This window comes from Cygnus atratus, chromosome 10 (assembly GCF_013377495.2).
Source record: "Cygnus atratus isolate AKBS03 ecotype Queensland, Australia chromosome 10, CAtr_DNAZoo_HiC_assembly, whole genome shotgun sequence".
Taxonomy (NCBI): Eukaryota; Metazoa; Chordata; class Aves; order Anseriformes; family Anatidae; genus Cygnus; species Cygnus atratus.
In genome coordinates, this window is record NC_066371.1 from 11,435,925 (window position 1) to 11,451,879 (window position 15,955).

Genomic DNA, 15,955 nt, shown 5'->3' on the forward strand with positions numbered 1-15,955 from the left:
GTTCATGTTTGGCTTCCCCAAAGCAAACCTCGCCATGCAAAGGCCCCTTTTTGCACCCTGGTGAGACGGGTATCACACAGACAGGGCATAAGGCACCCAAGGGTGCTGGAAAGAGGAACAAGAGAAAAAATGCTCCATGAAAAGCACTTTGGGTATCTCCAAGACCTCGTTAAATAGCTGGACCTAGGGGTCCTGGCAAGAACCAGTACCAGTGGGGTTCCTGCCTGCACTAACCAGCATCTTGTAGTCAATCTGTTGCCGGATAAGCTTGTCTTCACTGAGGGAGTAGCGAGCCTCTCCTGTGATGGCATCGATGGGTCCCTTCTCCATCTGCTGCTTGATGGCACAGTAGAGCATGAAGAGCGGTTCCCCAGCACACTCCTGTGGGACAGGGACGGAGAGAAAGAAAAGAGGGGGGTAAGAAGGTGCCAGGCACCACCTTTTCCTGCTCTGTCCCTGCAGCATTAAGCCCCACCCGTGGCTTTATAAACAGTCTCCAGTCCTTGCCCTAGTGTGCCCCCAGTATGTCCCCTGGAGCAATTCATTCTCCTTGAAAACTTGCTGGAGGTTGTTCTCTTATCAACCCCTAGCCTCAGTTTCCCAGAGTTTCCAGACACTCGTGGATAAATTCTGCTCATTCTACAGGAAAGGATGAGCTAAAAAGGTTAAATTCAGGACTAGTGAAAAGCAGAGCTGCTCTGGGCACAACACACCACAGACATGACTTAGTAGAGCCGTCTGTGCATGGGATACGAACTATCATCTACGCATCTGGTCCAGCCACGGAAAGCACGTGAGGAGTGGAAAGTGACTGCTGCAGAAGGACAGCCTGGGGGCTCTCCCCTGGTAGCACGACGCAGTGCTGGCATCTGCCAGGAGGACACTCTCATGTGAGAGAAGGTCGAGAGATTTCTCCATGAGACAGCTGAGCACAGCCAGCTGGGTCCAATGGGAAGGAAAAGCAAGAGAACAATTCGGTGACAGTCCTGCCCGGACCCTCCAAATCGATGGAGTTTCCTGCAGTTAAGCCATTTGCCACCTGCATGTCCCCACTGCCAAAGCCCCACTGTCAGAGCCACCAGCCACAGCAGCCAAATCTCCCAAGTAGGAGGAAGGGAGAAGAAAACTGGACCAAGCACTTCTCCCAAAGATGCTGGATATTAAAACTGTGGCAGCCGAGGACGTGCCAAGGTTGGAGGCACCAACCAGCCTGGAGCCATGAGCTGGTGAAGGGCGGTTGGAAAAGGACACCCTTTATCACCCAAGGCATCCCAACGTGCCCTTCCAGATGCAGACGTCAGCCCTAAAGGGGAAAACGGGGTAGGATGGGAGCGGAGGGGGCCGAGGAAAATCCCAACAGATTTTACCCCCCAGCCCTTGCCCCTCCCTCCCGGCCGCCTCGCAAATAAATTGTACTTTGGTGCAAAGTGCGGCTGCTCTCCCTGTCACCATATGCTGTTAGCATCTCGTTAGCATCTGCGGTAATTAAAGAGACAGCTGCTAACGAGCAGGAACAGGCATACATCATCCCCAGACCTTCCGACAACACGCCTGTCTTTGAAATTATGTTTCATTTGCAAACTTGGCTTCATTAAGTCAGCGCGGAAAAGTGAGAGACCCGAGGTGGGTGCTACGCTGCGTGCTAATGGCTGCCTCGGGAGGCGAGCGCACCAGGCTGGCCGAAAAACTGGGAGCCCCACGGTGTCCCACGGCACCCCGAGCCGAGCCCTCCGGCAGGAGGAAGACAAGAAGGTGCTTCTGCCCGTTGCTTATAGACGTTTCTTGTAAAACCTCTAGGCTGGGGAAAGCGGCGTGGATGGGGAATAAATCAGAGCGGTGTTTCTGGCCACGGCGCATGTGCCTGCTCCATCCTCAGCCCCAGATTTCCCCTCAGCAGGAGCGAAGCCCCCGGCCTGCTGTCTGAAGGGACCCACGGCTGTCCCCAAAAACCATCCTGCACATCGCAGAGTGCAGCCTGACAGCTCCCCTTTGAAACCAAGTGCCACCAAGGAGGGATAAAGCCACAGAGGAGGCTCAGTGTGAGTGCCCGGGCAGGGACAGATGTCAGGGCAGGAGGCAAGGTCTGGACCACGGCTGTTGCTCCAGCCCTGCTGCAGCTGGCACCTGGCTGTGGTTCTGGCATCATGGCATCACCTCCTCTGCTGCTCAGACACCAGCCTGGCTGGCGGGGAATTGACCTCTTTTTGGATTCATGGGCTAGACCTGGCCCTACAGCCACCCCAGAGGGATGGAGCCGTCCTGGGGATGGGTATGTCTCTTCTCCATGGCAGGTGAGGATCATTCAGGGCATGTCCCTGACAGAAACCACCGAAATGAACGTGGCCTACGGAACCAGGCACCGGGCAGGTGCCCCGGGATGGTGTCCATGGGGTGAGAGGCAGGAGGGGATGGCTTGATGGGGACAGGCCACCCTGCAGGCTGCTGGAGGACAGGGCTGTGTCCGTGCTCTGCCAGCCCCAGCACAGCTCAGTCATGGCCAGGGGACAGGGCAAGGACAGGCTGAGGGATGAGGGATGTTCTCCCTGCAAGCTGAGCAAACACCCCGCGAATGGCACATCCACACATGTGTCGGTACGTGGGGTGCAGGCTGAGGCAAGCCAGCTAAGGCTCAGACTCTTTTATGGACTAGATTTAGCTCATCAGGCACCTAATATCGTGCATTTTTCAGTGCTTGTCTCAATTTATCCCTCTCCCTTTCCCCGGGGTGTCTCATTAAGACTCTGATAAATGCTACCGCAGGGCCCCGTGAAAGCGCCAGCCCTGGCCAAACGCTGCCATCTCCAGCCCTGGCCCCGGGCAGGAGGAGGCTGTCCTGTGCCTGTCCCCGTCCCCGTCCCCATCCCCTGTCCCACAACACGGCCGTGCGCCCAGCCCCGTTCCAAGCAGCTTTGCTGAGAGCAGCCCTGGCAGCTGGGCACACATCCGCCTGCCTCATTTACATGCACAATTACCGCGGTTTGGTGCAAGGCATATGTTTTCCTGCTGGCAAACTGTCTGCTGTGATACCTCTCCATCTACTCCGCGGGTTTCTCCTGCTTCCCATGCCACCTGTGATCCTCACTGCCGGGAGACAGGCAGGAAAGGCCCCGCGGGTCTCCTTCGGTGGGGCTGACACAGGAGGGGCCACGGACGCATCCTCAACCCTCTTCCACTCTAATGTGAGTGACCCAAGCATTTAAGTTTCCACCAGTTCCCCAGCACGACAAATCTCACAGCCAGCGTGCTTATCCAAGCCCTGTGCATAAATCCCTCCTGTTACAGTGCACCTAGATCAGATTGCTCTCCTGCTGCTACCAGCCAGAGACCAGAGGTGATTTCTTCTGCCAATGCCATGTCTTACCCAAGGGCTTTGGAAAAAGGCATTGTCCTGACCCCATCCCCATGTCCCTCTCTTCCTGCTACTCCTTATCCTCAGGCTTACCCAGCACTGGCAAAGCACACGGTGACCTCTCCGAAGAGGGACTGGGCTGTGCTGGGACAGACACAGGACAGTGGTGGCAAACAAATTGGTCCAAAGCAGCTTCTGAAGGAGGTGGCCATGCCCCTGTGACCTGCCCAGTCCAGCCAGGGACGGGACAAGGGTGTCCAAACATGCACACAAAACCAGAACATCCCCAGATGCCACCCTGGGTGTTGGAAGGATGTGTGCTCTGCCTTGATGGGCTGAAGAATAATCGTGCCTACTTGAAGGATCCCGATACTTCAAGTAGGATCTGACCTTCAAGGGGGGATCTGACCCCTTCCTTGGCCCATTTGTGCCCTGGGAGGGGGCTGCAAGGTCCTGCCTGCCCACTCCTTCCTACCTGGTTCCACCTGGCACTGCCACAGCAAAGGACAGGAGGGCACAACCCAGCAAAGCTGCAGCATGAAGAGGCCATGGGAAGTTTGACATCTCCCTGCAAACAGCACAGCTTTTCTCCTCTCCCACCCCTGGAAAGCAATCTCCGCTGCATGCTACAGCTAGATTTTTATAGATACAGGCTATCCCTCCACGGAGGCAAAAAGCCAAGCGCATGTAAGTGATATTATAAATCACCTCTCGTTGACGATCACTTGAGTTCTGCACAGACTCCTGCTCGCTCTCATCTCTTGGCTGGAAATGGTTCAAACCCTCTTTATCTTAATGAGGGATGAAATCCCACAAAAACGGCTGTGTGCCACCCAGCCTGGCTGAGCTGACGCCAGGCAGGATCCCAAGAAACAGCCCCGCTGATTGACACGCCGGCAGTGGGACCGCCAGAGCCCCAGCAGGACGTCCCCCTGCAGGTACGGCCATATAACCTGCACAGCTCTTGGTGCAGCCCTAGCGGGTGAAAACACCAGTCCTGGCAGGGGAAACGTCTTTAATATGTTCATACAAACACGGGGGGGAGAGCTGCTGTCCCCCAGCAGGACCCTCGGGGTGTAAAGTCCCCAGGGGACACCTTTCGGAGGTGAAGCAAGAACAAAAGCGGAGATGCTGGGAGAAACCATCCCCCTAGCAAGGAGCCTCACTTTCAAAAGGCAGAAGAAGGAAAAGCAGCAGTGTTACGTGAGGAGTGCAGCACATCAAGCTGCAGCTCAGACGTGCAGAAATATCCCCTGAGCACAGCCGTGTCTGTAGAAGGACCAGCTCCTGGGGCTTTGTCCTCCTGAGCTGCACAGGGAGAGGCAAGGAGGCAGGAATGGGAACCGTTCATAAGGGATTCGAGGCTCAGCTGGGTTCTTACAGATTTATCCTTTCTCCAGGCACTGTTTTTATGAAGATCTCAAACCCAGTATGCATTAAGCAATCCCTGTCTTCATTTCATTTCTCAATCTCAGCTATTTCCCCAAAAGGGAACCCAGAATCGGTAATCACATCTCAGAAATGCAGGACGGAAACCCAGGCCTGGGAAGCGATCGGTGCCCCAGGAGGGAGCTGCAAACCAAGGAGCCCCGGCTCTGGGTGACAAGGCAGGATCCCACCTCCCCTCCCGTTCAGGGTCAGCAATCCCTCCCAAACTCACCTTCAGGAACTTGTACAGCAGAAACGTGAACCAATTTGTCAGCATCTTCTCTGCCACCGATTCCGTTCTGTAGGGAAGGCAGAGAGCAAAACCATCAGGAGAGGATATTAGGGGCCTGATCCTATCCACTGCCACCTCACCCTCAGACTGTGGCTGAATTATTTTTGGCTTTATAGGGTCACATCTAGAAAGGCAGGAGACTCAAAGTAAAGGGGCATAAGCTGACAGCCTAAGCTCTAGCGAAACGCCTCCCATCTGCCAGGCTGAGCCACAGCAGCCCTCCAAGAGGGAGAAGCAAATGAGCCTCCAGTGTATCTGCAGAGCTGGAGAGAGCCATGGATGATCTTGTCCCGCGAGGAGTCTCGCCCAGGGGACGACCAGCCTCCTACTTCTCCCTCGTACCTTCTGCTTAAATGAAGTTTGTTTCTTCTGTCGTGTCCCACTGGAACCAGGCAGCTCCCTCCAGGGACAGAGGGCTGTATGAGACACACCGGTAAAGCCTCACCAAACCTCCTTGCATTCCATGAGAGGAGCCCCCTCCCGCAGTACTGCCAAGGGCCTGATCCAGCTGGAAGCCCCCTTTTTTCCCCCTCGGATCTGCTGCTCTGACTTGTGCTGCGGTGCACTCAATGCCGCCGCTGCTCTGCAACCGGCCCGGTGCTACTGGGCCACCAGCAGCACCCCGAGCAGTCCTTCAGCTCTGGGTCCCCCAGCCTAAAAAGGACCTGGAGCCATTGGAGCGAGTCCAGCAAAAGCCATGAGCTCCACGGAGACCTTATAGGAACCTTCCACCACCTAAAGGGGGCCGGTGAGGGACTTTTTACAAGGGCAGGTAGTAGTAGCACAAGGGGTAGAGGTTTTAAACTGCAAGAGGGTAGGTTTAGATTAGATATAAGGAGGAAATTCTTCACTACAGGGTGGTGAGGCACTGGCACAGGTTGGCCATAGAAGCTGTGGATGCCCCATCTCTGGAGGTGTTCAAGGTCAGGCTGGATGGGGCCTTGGGCAACCTGGTCTGGTGGGAGGTGTCCCCGTCCATGGCAGGGGGTTGGAACTGGATGGGCTTTAAGATCCCTTCCAATGCAAACCATTCTGTGAAATGCCAGGTCCCTGTGTGTCCCCTCAGAGCGGGGTGGAAATGCAGAAGGAGCTTGCAATGAATTATGTTGCAACCACCAGCTCCAAAACAAGCTTCAAAATGGAGCCGTGCTTCTCAGCTGGTGGAGGAAGCAGCTCGAGCTGCCTTCAGAAAACCTGTATCTTGGCCCTTGTTTCCTAAAGCACAGTTCAAATCCAGACTCCGTCATGCTGCAAAGTGCCGTGGCGAGGAAGGTTTAGGAGAGTTTGCCTGTGCCTGTTCTGGAACATCACCACCCAGCTCACAGCTTAACGTGCCTGCCTCGGCACCACAGGCTGGTCTTGCTGCCACGAGATTAAAATTCACCTTAACATGTCCATTATTTTTAAAGCCACTTTCGCTCCCTCTGAGGTAAAAAGGCAAGGCAGCCTCCTGAAACTCTCCAGGTACACTCCTCAGCCCATCCGCCCATTAATCATCACATCAGCCACTTGGAAAGGCAGATGCTCCTGAAAGCGCAAGCAATACTAATAACCTCGCAAATGAAGCCGCCTTCCTGTTACCCCAAGGGATCAGATGCAAGCAGGCTGACTCAAGAAACCCAAAATCAGGAGGAACCCGAACCTCGGAGCCCCGCTGCCCAGAGGCAATGCCACGCAGGGGAGCTGGGGCAGGAACCCATGTCCAGATGGCTGGGGTAGGAAATCCACTTTCCTGGAGTTGATTCAAGCTGACTTGGGGTCGTATGGTCCCCTCCAAGCCTTTCTCTTGTGCTAATGGGGTTTAGCCCTTTCTGCCCTCCCTGGAATAGCACAGCCCTCCTTAAGGCATTAGGGGACGGTAAGACCTCAGCCTCCAGGAGGGGCGCCTGCCTGAGCCCTATCAGGGAAGATTAATCCATCAAGGGGAGCAAAAAAGAGATGAGGAAAGCAATGTGGGTAGAAAGCCAAGGAAAGGGGTGGGCTGATGCTACCAGCAGACATCCTCCCCAGCCCCCGGAGTGGGTGCCTCACCAAGCAGCCCCAAACACTCGTCTCCAGTGCCCCAGATTGGTCTCCAGCCGATGTCTGCCTTCATTTGCGATAGAGCCAGATGCCACAGCAACGGGGGGATTATCCAATAACCAAATAAATAACAGCTCTCCCCAGATAGATCGATGTTAATCCAGTTGCCCCAGGCAGTAAGAACATCCTCTCACCCAACAGCAGGGCTAATCAAAAAACCAGCGGAGGCGCAGCCCCGAATGCTGCTTGCCCCGTGTCGCGGCTGCAGGAAGAACAAAGTCCCTTTACATTTTACTTTGGGAGGCACAAGCAGGGTATCGGCCATGGGACCGCATCCCTGTCCTAAGCCTCCTGCAGCTCCTTGCAGTGGGGTCCCCAAACCCTGTTGCTGGGGGCTGCCCGTCCTCGGGCTGACAGTACCAACAGGGGCTGAGCTCCGTCCCCAGGCTGCTCCCGTGACGCAGGTACTGCGGCTGCTGGCCTCCCTGCGCAGCCTTTTAGTTATATTTTATTGATTTACTTCCTTCCGGAGCTTTGCTCCAATGGCAGCAGCTTCGTGATGCTCCGAGTGAACCACGAGCTGGAAATGCAGTTTAAATATTTCAGTGAAGCCTGGTGCTGTGGAGGGACAGCAAGAAGAGAGCCCAAGGATGCGCTCGGGGACGGGGGACACGCGGGGTGGCACCTTCGTGACCCACCTCTCCCAGCCAGCCACACGTCTGCACCGCTCCCTCTCTGGCACATTTCTTACAAGGTCTTTTGAGAAATTACAGGCTCCCTGTATTTCATTTGTAGGTGAGAAGTAAAGTAGAGATACAAGCCATGGGAAGGTAGGTGGGATGTAGCTGGGACCAGCTTGCATCTGCCCCAGGCATCTCCCCATGGCCAGGCACACACAGCCCAACGAGCTGCCCAGCCTGGCCACACCATGAACGTTGGCTGATGTCTGGAAGATGCTCTGGTTTCCTCCAGCCCTTCTGGTGACATGCCAACCCCGCAGCTGTCCCTGCTGGAGCGAGAAGGTCCGCAGGTTCTGCTCCATCTCTGCTGCGGGCTCACGCAGAGGTGGGGAGGCGCAGCACAGTGTGCAGAGGGAGGGTTGGCACGGAGGGCCTCGAGGTGGGCTGGTGGAGCTTATTAATCGTTTTTGTTCCACACTTGGTGTATCTTTCAATATTCATCAGCCCGTGATGAAGGAGAGCTCAGAGCTATCATTAAATATTGATGGGCCAGGCAGACTCACAGCAGGGCTTGGCACGCTGCCTCCTGCTCGTGCTCTCCCCCGGCCCCGGGCAAGACTCCTGGCTTGAGAAGATCCACTTGGCTTCCCCATGAAAACCCCCAGGAGCCTGGCAAGGTGGGCAAGCCCCAGAGAGGCAGCAGGCAAGGGAGGACTCCTGCCAGCTGCCAGCACACAGGGGCACCGAGAGGAGTGCTGACAGCGAGGCACAGCCAACGCCAATGCCATCACTGGTGGCACCCCAAAATGACACCACCTCGTGTCCCCACGCACACAGAAGTTGCCTGGGCACCACCGCCCAGCTCTTGGATGGAAACTCACCTCCGCAAGAGCAGCTTGGGGTGGTTCTTACTCTCCAGGTTCTTCTCGATGAGGTCGGAGAGGAGCTGCTTCAGCACGCCCGTCGCGTACTCCATCTCCCCCTGCAGCGCCGTCATGATGAGGGAGGCCACGTTGCCGCGGTCCCGCATGGAGAAGCTCCGCTGGGCCTCCAGGGTGCGGATGAAGGTCAGCAAGAAGTGCTTCTTGTTCAGCAGCTGCCCGAAGAGGGTCAAGGACTTCTCCACGTTCGCCTGGACCTGCGAGGATAGAGCAAAGCTGGGAGATGGGCACGAGAGGGAGGGCGATGGGAAGGCAGGTGGGCTGCACATCAGGTGAGCACCATCTCAGGGCATCGCTGTACACAAACACAAAGACTCTCCCGAAGCACATACATGCACTTCGCTCACATAAACTCTCCTTGAACCAAAAAACACACATCACAATTTCAATTTCAGCTAAGAAGAAGGCCAGCTCCCACCCCAGGCTCTGCAGCACATGCCGTGGGTATCGCACGGACGGAGTTCCTGCTCCTTCTTAATACCCACAAAGCAAAGAAAGCCTCGGCACTGAGCTCTGCAGACAGCAAACTCGCCTGGTTTTAGGTGGATGGGTTTCAGACATACAAGCAAATAGTGGAAACCTGGGTCTGCCCCTCTCCAGACACAGCCTGAAATATTCCCTTTGCTCTGGAGGCGTTTGAAGCTGCATCTCGGGCCGTTCCTGGCTCCGCAGTGCCCAGCAGGGACTGGGCTGGGCTGCTTTCATCTCCACACTGCCTTCGTTAGCGCTGCTCTGGTCAGCACCGACCATATTTCTCATCAGAAATGAGCATTTTTACACACAACATCTTCCCATTAGAAAAGATGGTTTCCTCTGAATAAAAGCCTTGCTGCGGTAAAACGTCAATTTTAATGATTTTTTTTTCCCCTTGTCTTCCTGATTGGGAGAATAAGTGAAAAATTTCATTTCATGTCGATATTTGGAGACAAAACAACGCTCTTCATTTCAAAACATCAACTCAAAATGAAGAAGAGGGTTTTGACACATCAAATCATTTCACTTCAATCACAACTTTGGATCACTGCTCTTTGGTTCAGCGAAGCTTCTCGTGGCTGCGACTTCCCCCTCCAAACTGCTGACATTCCCACAGGGAAAAAAATTAAATAAACCCCATTTCCTTGCCTTTTTTGTCACACAACCCTCAGGTGACACGTGTCCCCTCAGCACCCAGGTGAGGGGGTGCCTGCCCCTAGGCATCCCAGAATGGGGACAGGGGAGTGACCCCAAACCTTGGGGTTCCTCCTGTGAGCAAGCACGTGGCTTGGCTTATTTTATCACATCTCAGAGGTTTACATCCCGCTGGGAACACGTGCTTTAAATTACCTGCTCCCCAAGCCTCTCCCCTCTGGACCACACGGGGACCTCAGTGCAACGACACCACTAATCCAGGCGGGTGCCTGAGGTCCAGCAGCACCGATGGCTCCCTGCAGACACACACAAAGGCCTCCTCGGCACAGGAAGACCCCACTGCTGTCTCTCAGGGCAGTGACCCTAAAAGCCAGCTCAGAGCCAGTGGGGCAAGGGACTGTGTCCCTCCAGCAGCCAGCTGAGGGCTGCACGAGGAGCGTCGGTGCCCTGAGCAACAACTGCTCCATCAGGAGACAGCCAGATCTGATCAGAGCTGCATCTCCGTGAGAGGAGCAGCTGGAGCTCAACAAGCTGGGAAATGGGCCCCGTCCAACAGCAGCCATCGGACGGGGACTTTGGGAAGAGCACAAGGGGATGAGCAAAGCCCATCATCGCACGCAGCCCGCGCCCAGCGCTGCACACACGCACCGCCCCGCTGCCTCCCCGCCTGGCTGGGCCGCCGTGTTTAACTTGCTGATCATTAGCAGAAATAAATGAACAATACCGAATTAAATATTTAATCAGGCTTAAATTCACACAAAGCAACAAACCTCCCCCCAGCAAACCTAAAGAGAAAGGGAACTGGTAATGACAGTGTAATACTTGGCTGTGGATTAGCGGGTGCGTGAGCAAGCGCCGTCTCCCTCCCAGCACTCACAACAGCTAACGTTACACGCGGAGTAAAGAGACAAATAAAAGCAAACCTGATTAAATTATATGAAGCTTGCACAACTGTAGTTGCTTTATTTAATCTTTTCTTTTTTTTTTTTTCTTGGCTCCTATGCAACTTTAACCCCTTGTTCCCCCGGCAAGGCTGAGCCTGGATGCTCGCCGGTGGGATGTTTTGAATTAGGAGCTGGGAGTGGAGCAACTCCTGCCTGCCCCCCCTCGCAGCCGATGGATGCACAATTACTCCCCTGCGATTTCCTTTCCAGAGCTCCGGTTTGATACCGTTTCCACCCTTCTCCCCTCTGGAAGGGATTGCAGCATCTGACAGATGCTGCCAGGAGAGGTTTCTGTTCCCCCTCCCTCCGCGACGCCCCCTCCACGCGCCTGCTGCGGGGGCTCTGCCACAGCCCGGCACCACCGCCCCACCTCGCCCCGGCCCTTCAGGGAAAAACCTTCAAGAGCAAGAGCGAAGCAGAGCAGAGCACCAGGCTTCCACATGGACAGGAAGGGCCGTGCCCGAGGGAGGGCTGCTTTCACACCCGCTGCACTGCTCCCCGCGGGCGCAATGGCTCTGAGCAGCTGGGAAACCTGAGCTGCAAGGGGGAAATCCACGGAAGCAGGGTCCTCGCCGCCTCCGGAGCTGGGATTAGGGAGCAGGCACGGGGCCAGCTCCCCACGCCGTGGCCATGCTGGCTGACTACGCCAGCACGCGCACTTGCAGGTGGTAAGAGCGCGTTGCATCGTAACCAGTACCCGTGCATCCTGCACCAGGGCCGGCTGCTTCCCCTAAATTCGTCACGAAGCCCACATCAACATTAATTACCTCGCCAGGCCAGCAGCGAGGGAAAGCTAAGGTTTAACCCCCCTCGTTTCTCCAAGCAGGTGCGGCCTCAGCAGCCCTACGAAGGAGAAGCCAGTTGCTGTGCCCCAAATTCACCAGGCGTGGGGAGAGGAGAGGGAGCTGGGTTGGGGCGCGGGGGCAGGACACCCGGGTAGCGCCCCGCATGGGGAAACGGAGCCGGGGCAGCAGGTGATGTTGGACAAGTCTGCTGGCAAAGAGTGGCCAGTCAGGCATCAAACAAATCCAATTGAATAAGGCAAGTGCCGTAGAAAATGACAGCAGCAATGATATTAATATAAATATTGATATTAATGTCAGGGAGCGCAGTAACCGCTCAGCGGCCGGGCTGTGCTCACGGTGGCTGCCACACGGCGAGATGCTCTTCGCTGTGCGAGGCTGGGGCAGTGGCCAAGCCCATCGGGTGTCCCTCCAGCTCCACCGTGCCCACACCAGTAGGAGCCTCGGGCTTCATTGCAGGGCTCCAGCACCGGTGGATGAGCTGCAGGTGCCCCGTCAGTGGGAAGCACGAGCTGGCACGGGGTTTGCACAGCCCCAGATAAAAGGGGACGTGGGTATCCACCACCCACACGTGGTGGTTTTGGATGTATGCCCCCAATACTTGATCCACAAAGTTTCCTCTGCCCCTCCTGCGATGCAACCACCAGCCTTGCAAGCACAGAAGCAGCAGCAATTGCCTTCCTTCGTTATTCCGACCCCACATCCCCAAAACACTTTGCTCTCCCTGCTCTTTGCTGTTTACCCACTCCATTGCCTCGGGGTGGGCTCAATCCCTGTTTTGGCAAAGGTTAGCTATGGAAACAGGGTATTTCTGCCCACCTTCACCAGCCTGCATCCCTCACTGTCTGCTTGAGGACCAAAGCATCTCTCCAGCCTTACACTTATGACATCCTACTCTAAAACTCCCAAAACTCCTTTTTCACAGCTGAAAACAAGTTGCAAGGGAGGCAGATGAGCATCGCCACCCTACAAATCCTCGCTTTTCCAGGGCAGGCATCCCAGAGGCATGCCCCCAGCATGAACCACCGCAGAGACAGACAGACAGACGCACGGCACCCCACCTCCATCTCCTTCAGCACGGGGTGGTCTTCTATCCCGGGGAAGAGAACTCGCATGGCGTACGTGCGGTAATCCAGGAAGGGGATGCCGGCCCCATCCAGGTCGTTTGTCAGTTCGTTAATGTCAGTCTGCAGCTCGGCAAAAGCTGGAGGGGAAAAAGCAGAATTGAGCAACGCGGCCCCGAGCCCCAGCACACAACTTTGCCACCCAGCCTCTGCTATGCCCCCGACACCCGACGGATGGGTCTCAAGGCAGCTCGCAGGCTCAAGCCAGATCTGCATCCCCATCCTCAGGCAAGGCTATTAAATCTGTTCCCATTTCATAGATGGAGAAAGAAAAACCGAGCTGCGGACAGAGGGGATGCTCTCCCCAGAAGAAATCAAGTGGTAGATCTGAGAACAGGACCACCGGGTCCCAAAGGGCTCCAGTCCCCCTTGCTCAGCCCTCGCATGCTCCCAGGGATCCTGCGGGCAGCCCGGCCTTGAGGAAAGCCAGAGCTTCTGGGGGAAACGTTAGCCGAAACCACAAGAATGTCCTCATTTTGTTTTGACCTAAATACTACTGGAGAGAAGAGCTGAACACACCCACCGCAGCACCTCCCGAGCCGAGGCGAGCCAGCTCCGATTCCCAGGGGAAAGCAGCGCAGGGGGGGGTCCTGAACCTTTAATTGCACCTACAGGGAAAAGCTGACAGAGAGGAGTCCGGGAGATGCACCGGGGAAAGATGGGGGGGAGCTGGGGGTGGGGGGAGAAAACCCTCAGAAAAATCAAATTAATGGCACTTTAAAGGGAGCTGAAAGCACAGCACAGGACTGCAGGCTTGTCAGCCTGATGAGAAAAAACAAACCGTCAGCTTGAAAGGCGTGCTATCTTATCTGTAACTAGTGGGACTAGAAAAGAGAAAAGGCAGGGAAGAGATTGTGCCTTTTAATTAAAAGCAGATCCTTTTATCTGCCAGCTGTGGAAGACAAGACACCAGCCCCTCCACCAGCTCCCTCCCCTCTCCCTGTCACCATCGCCATCCACATGCCTGTTTGGGGATGGGGATTTGGGGAAGCAAAGGGTTTTTCTTTCTTTCTTCCCCTTTTTTTTTTTTATCATCTTGTTTTAGGTGCCTGCTCCATCGGCAGCCTCCGGGCTGGTTGGAGCTGTGGTTGGCAAGGTCAGGGCCTCGGGAGCCAGCTCAGGGGGATAATGGGCAATTAGGTTTTATCAGCAGGATCATACAGGGAATTCTGTCCAATTTCTCAGCATCCGTCTGTCACGTAATGAGAGACCAATTGCCTGCTCATGGGCAGCCCCTGCTACCTTCCCTGCTCCCTTTTCTCGTGTTTGGAGGGGAACGCGAGAAAAGAAAGAAAAGGGGAATTCCTTAACTGGAAAAATCCCCAAATTCCACCCAAAATGAGTCCAGATGGGAGCAGGAGAGCCCGCAGGGTGTCAGGACAGAGGAGGAGGATGGAGGCGGGAGGCAGATGGCCCGATTCTGGCCCCGCTCACTGAGGCTGGTAAGGGACAACTGCATCTCACGGTGCCGGCCACTGCCCCCCGACCCAAGACAAAGCCCAGCACCGCTCACCCTCTTTGCACTCGAGGGCCACCCGGGACTCCAGGTTGTCCATCTGCAGCTGGAGGCGCTTCAGGGTGCGGTCGGCGTCCCGGGACTTGCGCTTGTAGGCGATGAGGACGATGATGATGATGAGGAGCAGCAGGCCGCCCCCGCCGCCGATGCCGATGATGGCGGGCAGGGTGAGCAGGCTGTCCGAGTAGATCTGCAGCGTCCCCGGGGAGAACTCGAACCCCCCGGCCTTAATCTGCGCCACGGGGAAAACGAAAAGGGCCGGGAGTCAAGGGTGCACGTGCCCTCCTGCCACGCCTGCTGCCCTGGGAGCCACACGGAGCCTGGGGGATTGGGGAAACGTGGAGGATCCCTCTAAACCCTACGGGGCACGGGGCACACGGCAGCTCGGAGCAGCACGGCGCGCTGTGATGGGATGCAGGACGCACGCTGCTGCGCTGCCGCCGTGCGCACACGGAGCAGGCAGGGAGTTTGATGTCTCATTCAGACAGCGTTACGAGAACAGATGGGATGTGAAGCAAGTTCCCTGATGGATGGGGAGCCTGGGGGGATGGCACGGGGTCCCTTTCAAGCAGGCAGAGGCCGCGCGGAGCTGGAGCGCCAGCACTGCTGTGCGACAACCTGACACGCACGGAGTCTCGCTTACAGCACGGGTAGCGACTGGGGAAGGGGTGGGCAAGGGGTGGGGAAGGGGTGGGGAAGGGGTGGGAACCCCCCCCTGCACGGCACCGGCTGTGCCTTGGCACCCAGCGGGGAAGGGGGGATGTTGGCAGGGCCAGCAGGGACGTGGGAATGCCTGGCTGAGCGTGCCAGGGAGAGGACAAAGTATTTGGTCCTATCAAACACACAGTTAGGGAGAGCGATGCCTGGGGAGCAGAATCAAGGCTCCCGAGGGCTGCATCCACACCGAGCATCATCTGAGGACAAGCACCCAGCGTGGGCAGTGCTGGGATACGGACACGTGGGGACACGTGGGACACCCAACTGGGGCCATGAGAAAAAAGGCACCAGTGCCCCAAACGCCAGCTGGTTTCCAGCCATGGCCGCATCCCCAGAGCAAAACCCTTTGTTTTCTCCCCCCCACCTCCTGCCCGGTGCCCGGGAGGGGTCCCGCTTACCGTGACTTTGTGCTGGCCCGTGAGGTTGGGCGACTCGCAGAGGAGCTGGGTCTCGGACACAGTCAGGGTGCAGGGAGTGTCCCCGATCAGCACCGTGTAGTTCAAGCGGGAGTTCCCGGCACCCGGAGGGAGCAGGTTCCTGCCCTTTGAGGGAACGAAGAAGGAGACAGTCAGCTCTCGTGCAACGGGGAATGCTCCAAAACCTCATCACGGAGCCAATTTGTGCCCTTGCAGCGGAAGACTTTGCCCCAGGAGAGACAAGAGCCCCCTCGGTGGGGGAACATGCCCCGGGTGCCCACTGCCTTACCTTGAGGATGAGGGGAGAGCTGGGCTTCAGCTCCAGCATCCCCGTGGGGCTGAGTGGTTCGAAGACAGGGTCCGGGTAGTAGACGAAGTTGGTGGTGTTGACGATCAGCAGGGCCTGGACGTTATCCATGATGAAGCCGATCTCGTCCGGGCGGTCGCCGACCTCTGGAGGGCTCCGCTCGGGGTTGTCGATGGAGGGCGCATAGCACACCATGGTGGTGTCGTTGTACACCGTGCAGTTCTGCGGGAGGCACGGACCCGGATCAGACCTGCTCCTGGCAGCAAGGTCAGGATCTGACCCCACAGA

At 56.5% G+C, this 15,955-nt stretch overlaps 1 protein-coding gene across 6 annotated transcripts in view; it reads right to left on the reverse strand.

Moving 5' to 3' along the window:
- The window catches only part of PLXNA1 (plexin A1), a 107,474-nt gene that overhangs the window by 13,543 nt on the left and 77,976 nt on the right, over positions 1-15,955 (reverse strand). For all 6 annotated transcript variants that reach the window (XM_035546740.2, XM_035546737.2, XM_035546736.2 and 3 more), the window contains exons 18-24: positions 15,650-15,889; positions 15,343-15,486; positions 14,225-14,459; positions 12,649-12,791; positions 8,653-8,909; positions 5,010-5,076; positions 235-381 (exon numbers count right to left, since the gene is read on the reverse strand). In XM_035546740.2, coding sequence (XP_035402633.1) covers positions 235-381; positions 5,010-5,076; positions 8,653-8,909; positions 12,649-12,791; positions 14,225-14,459; positions 15,343-15,486; positions 15,650-15,889 — 1,233 coding nt within the window. The remainder of the gene's footprint in view (positions 1-234; positions 382-5,009; positions 5,077-8,652; positions 8,910-12,648; positions 12,792-14,224; positions 14,460-15,342; positions 15,487-15,649; positions 15,890-15,955) is intronic.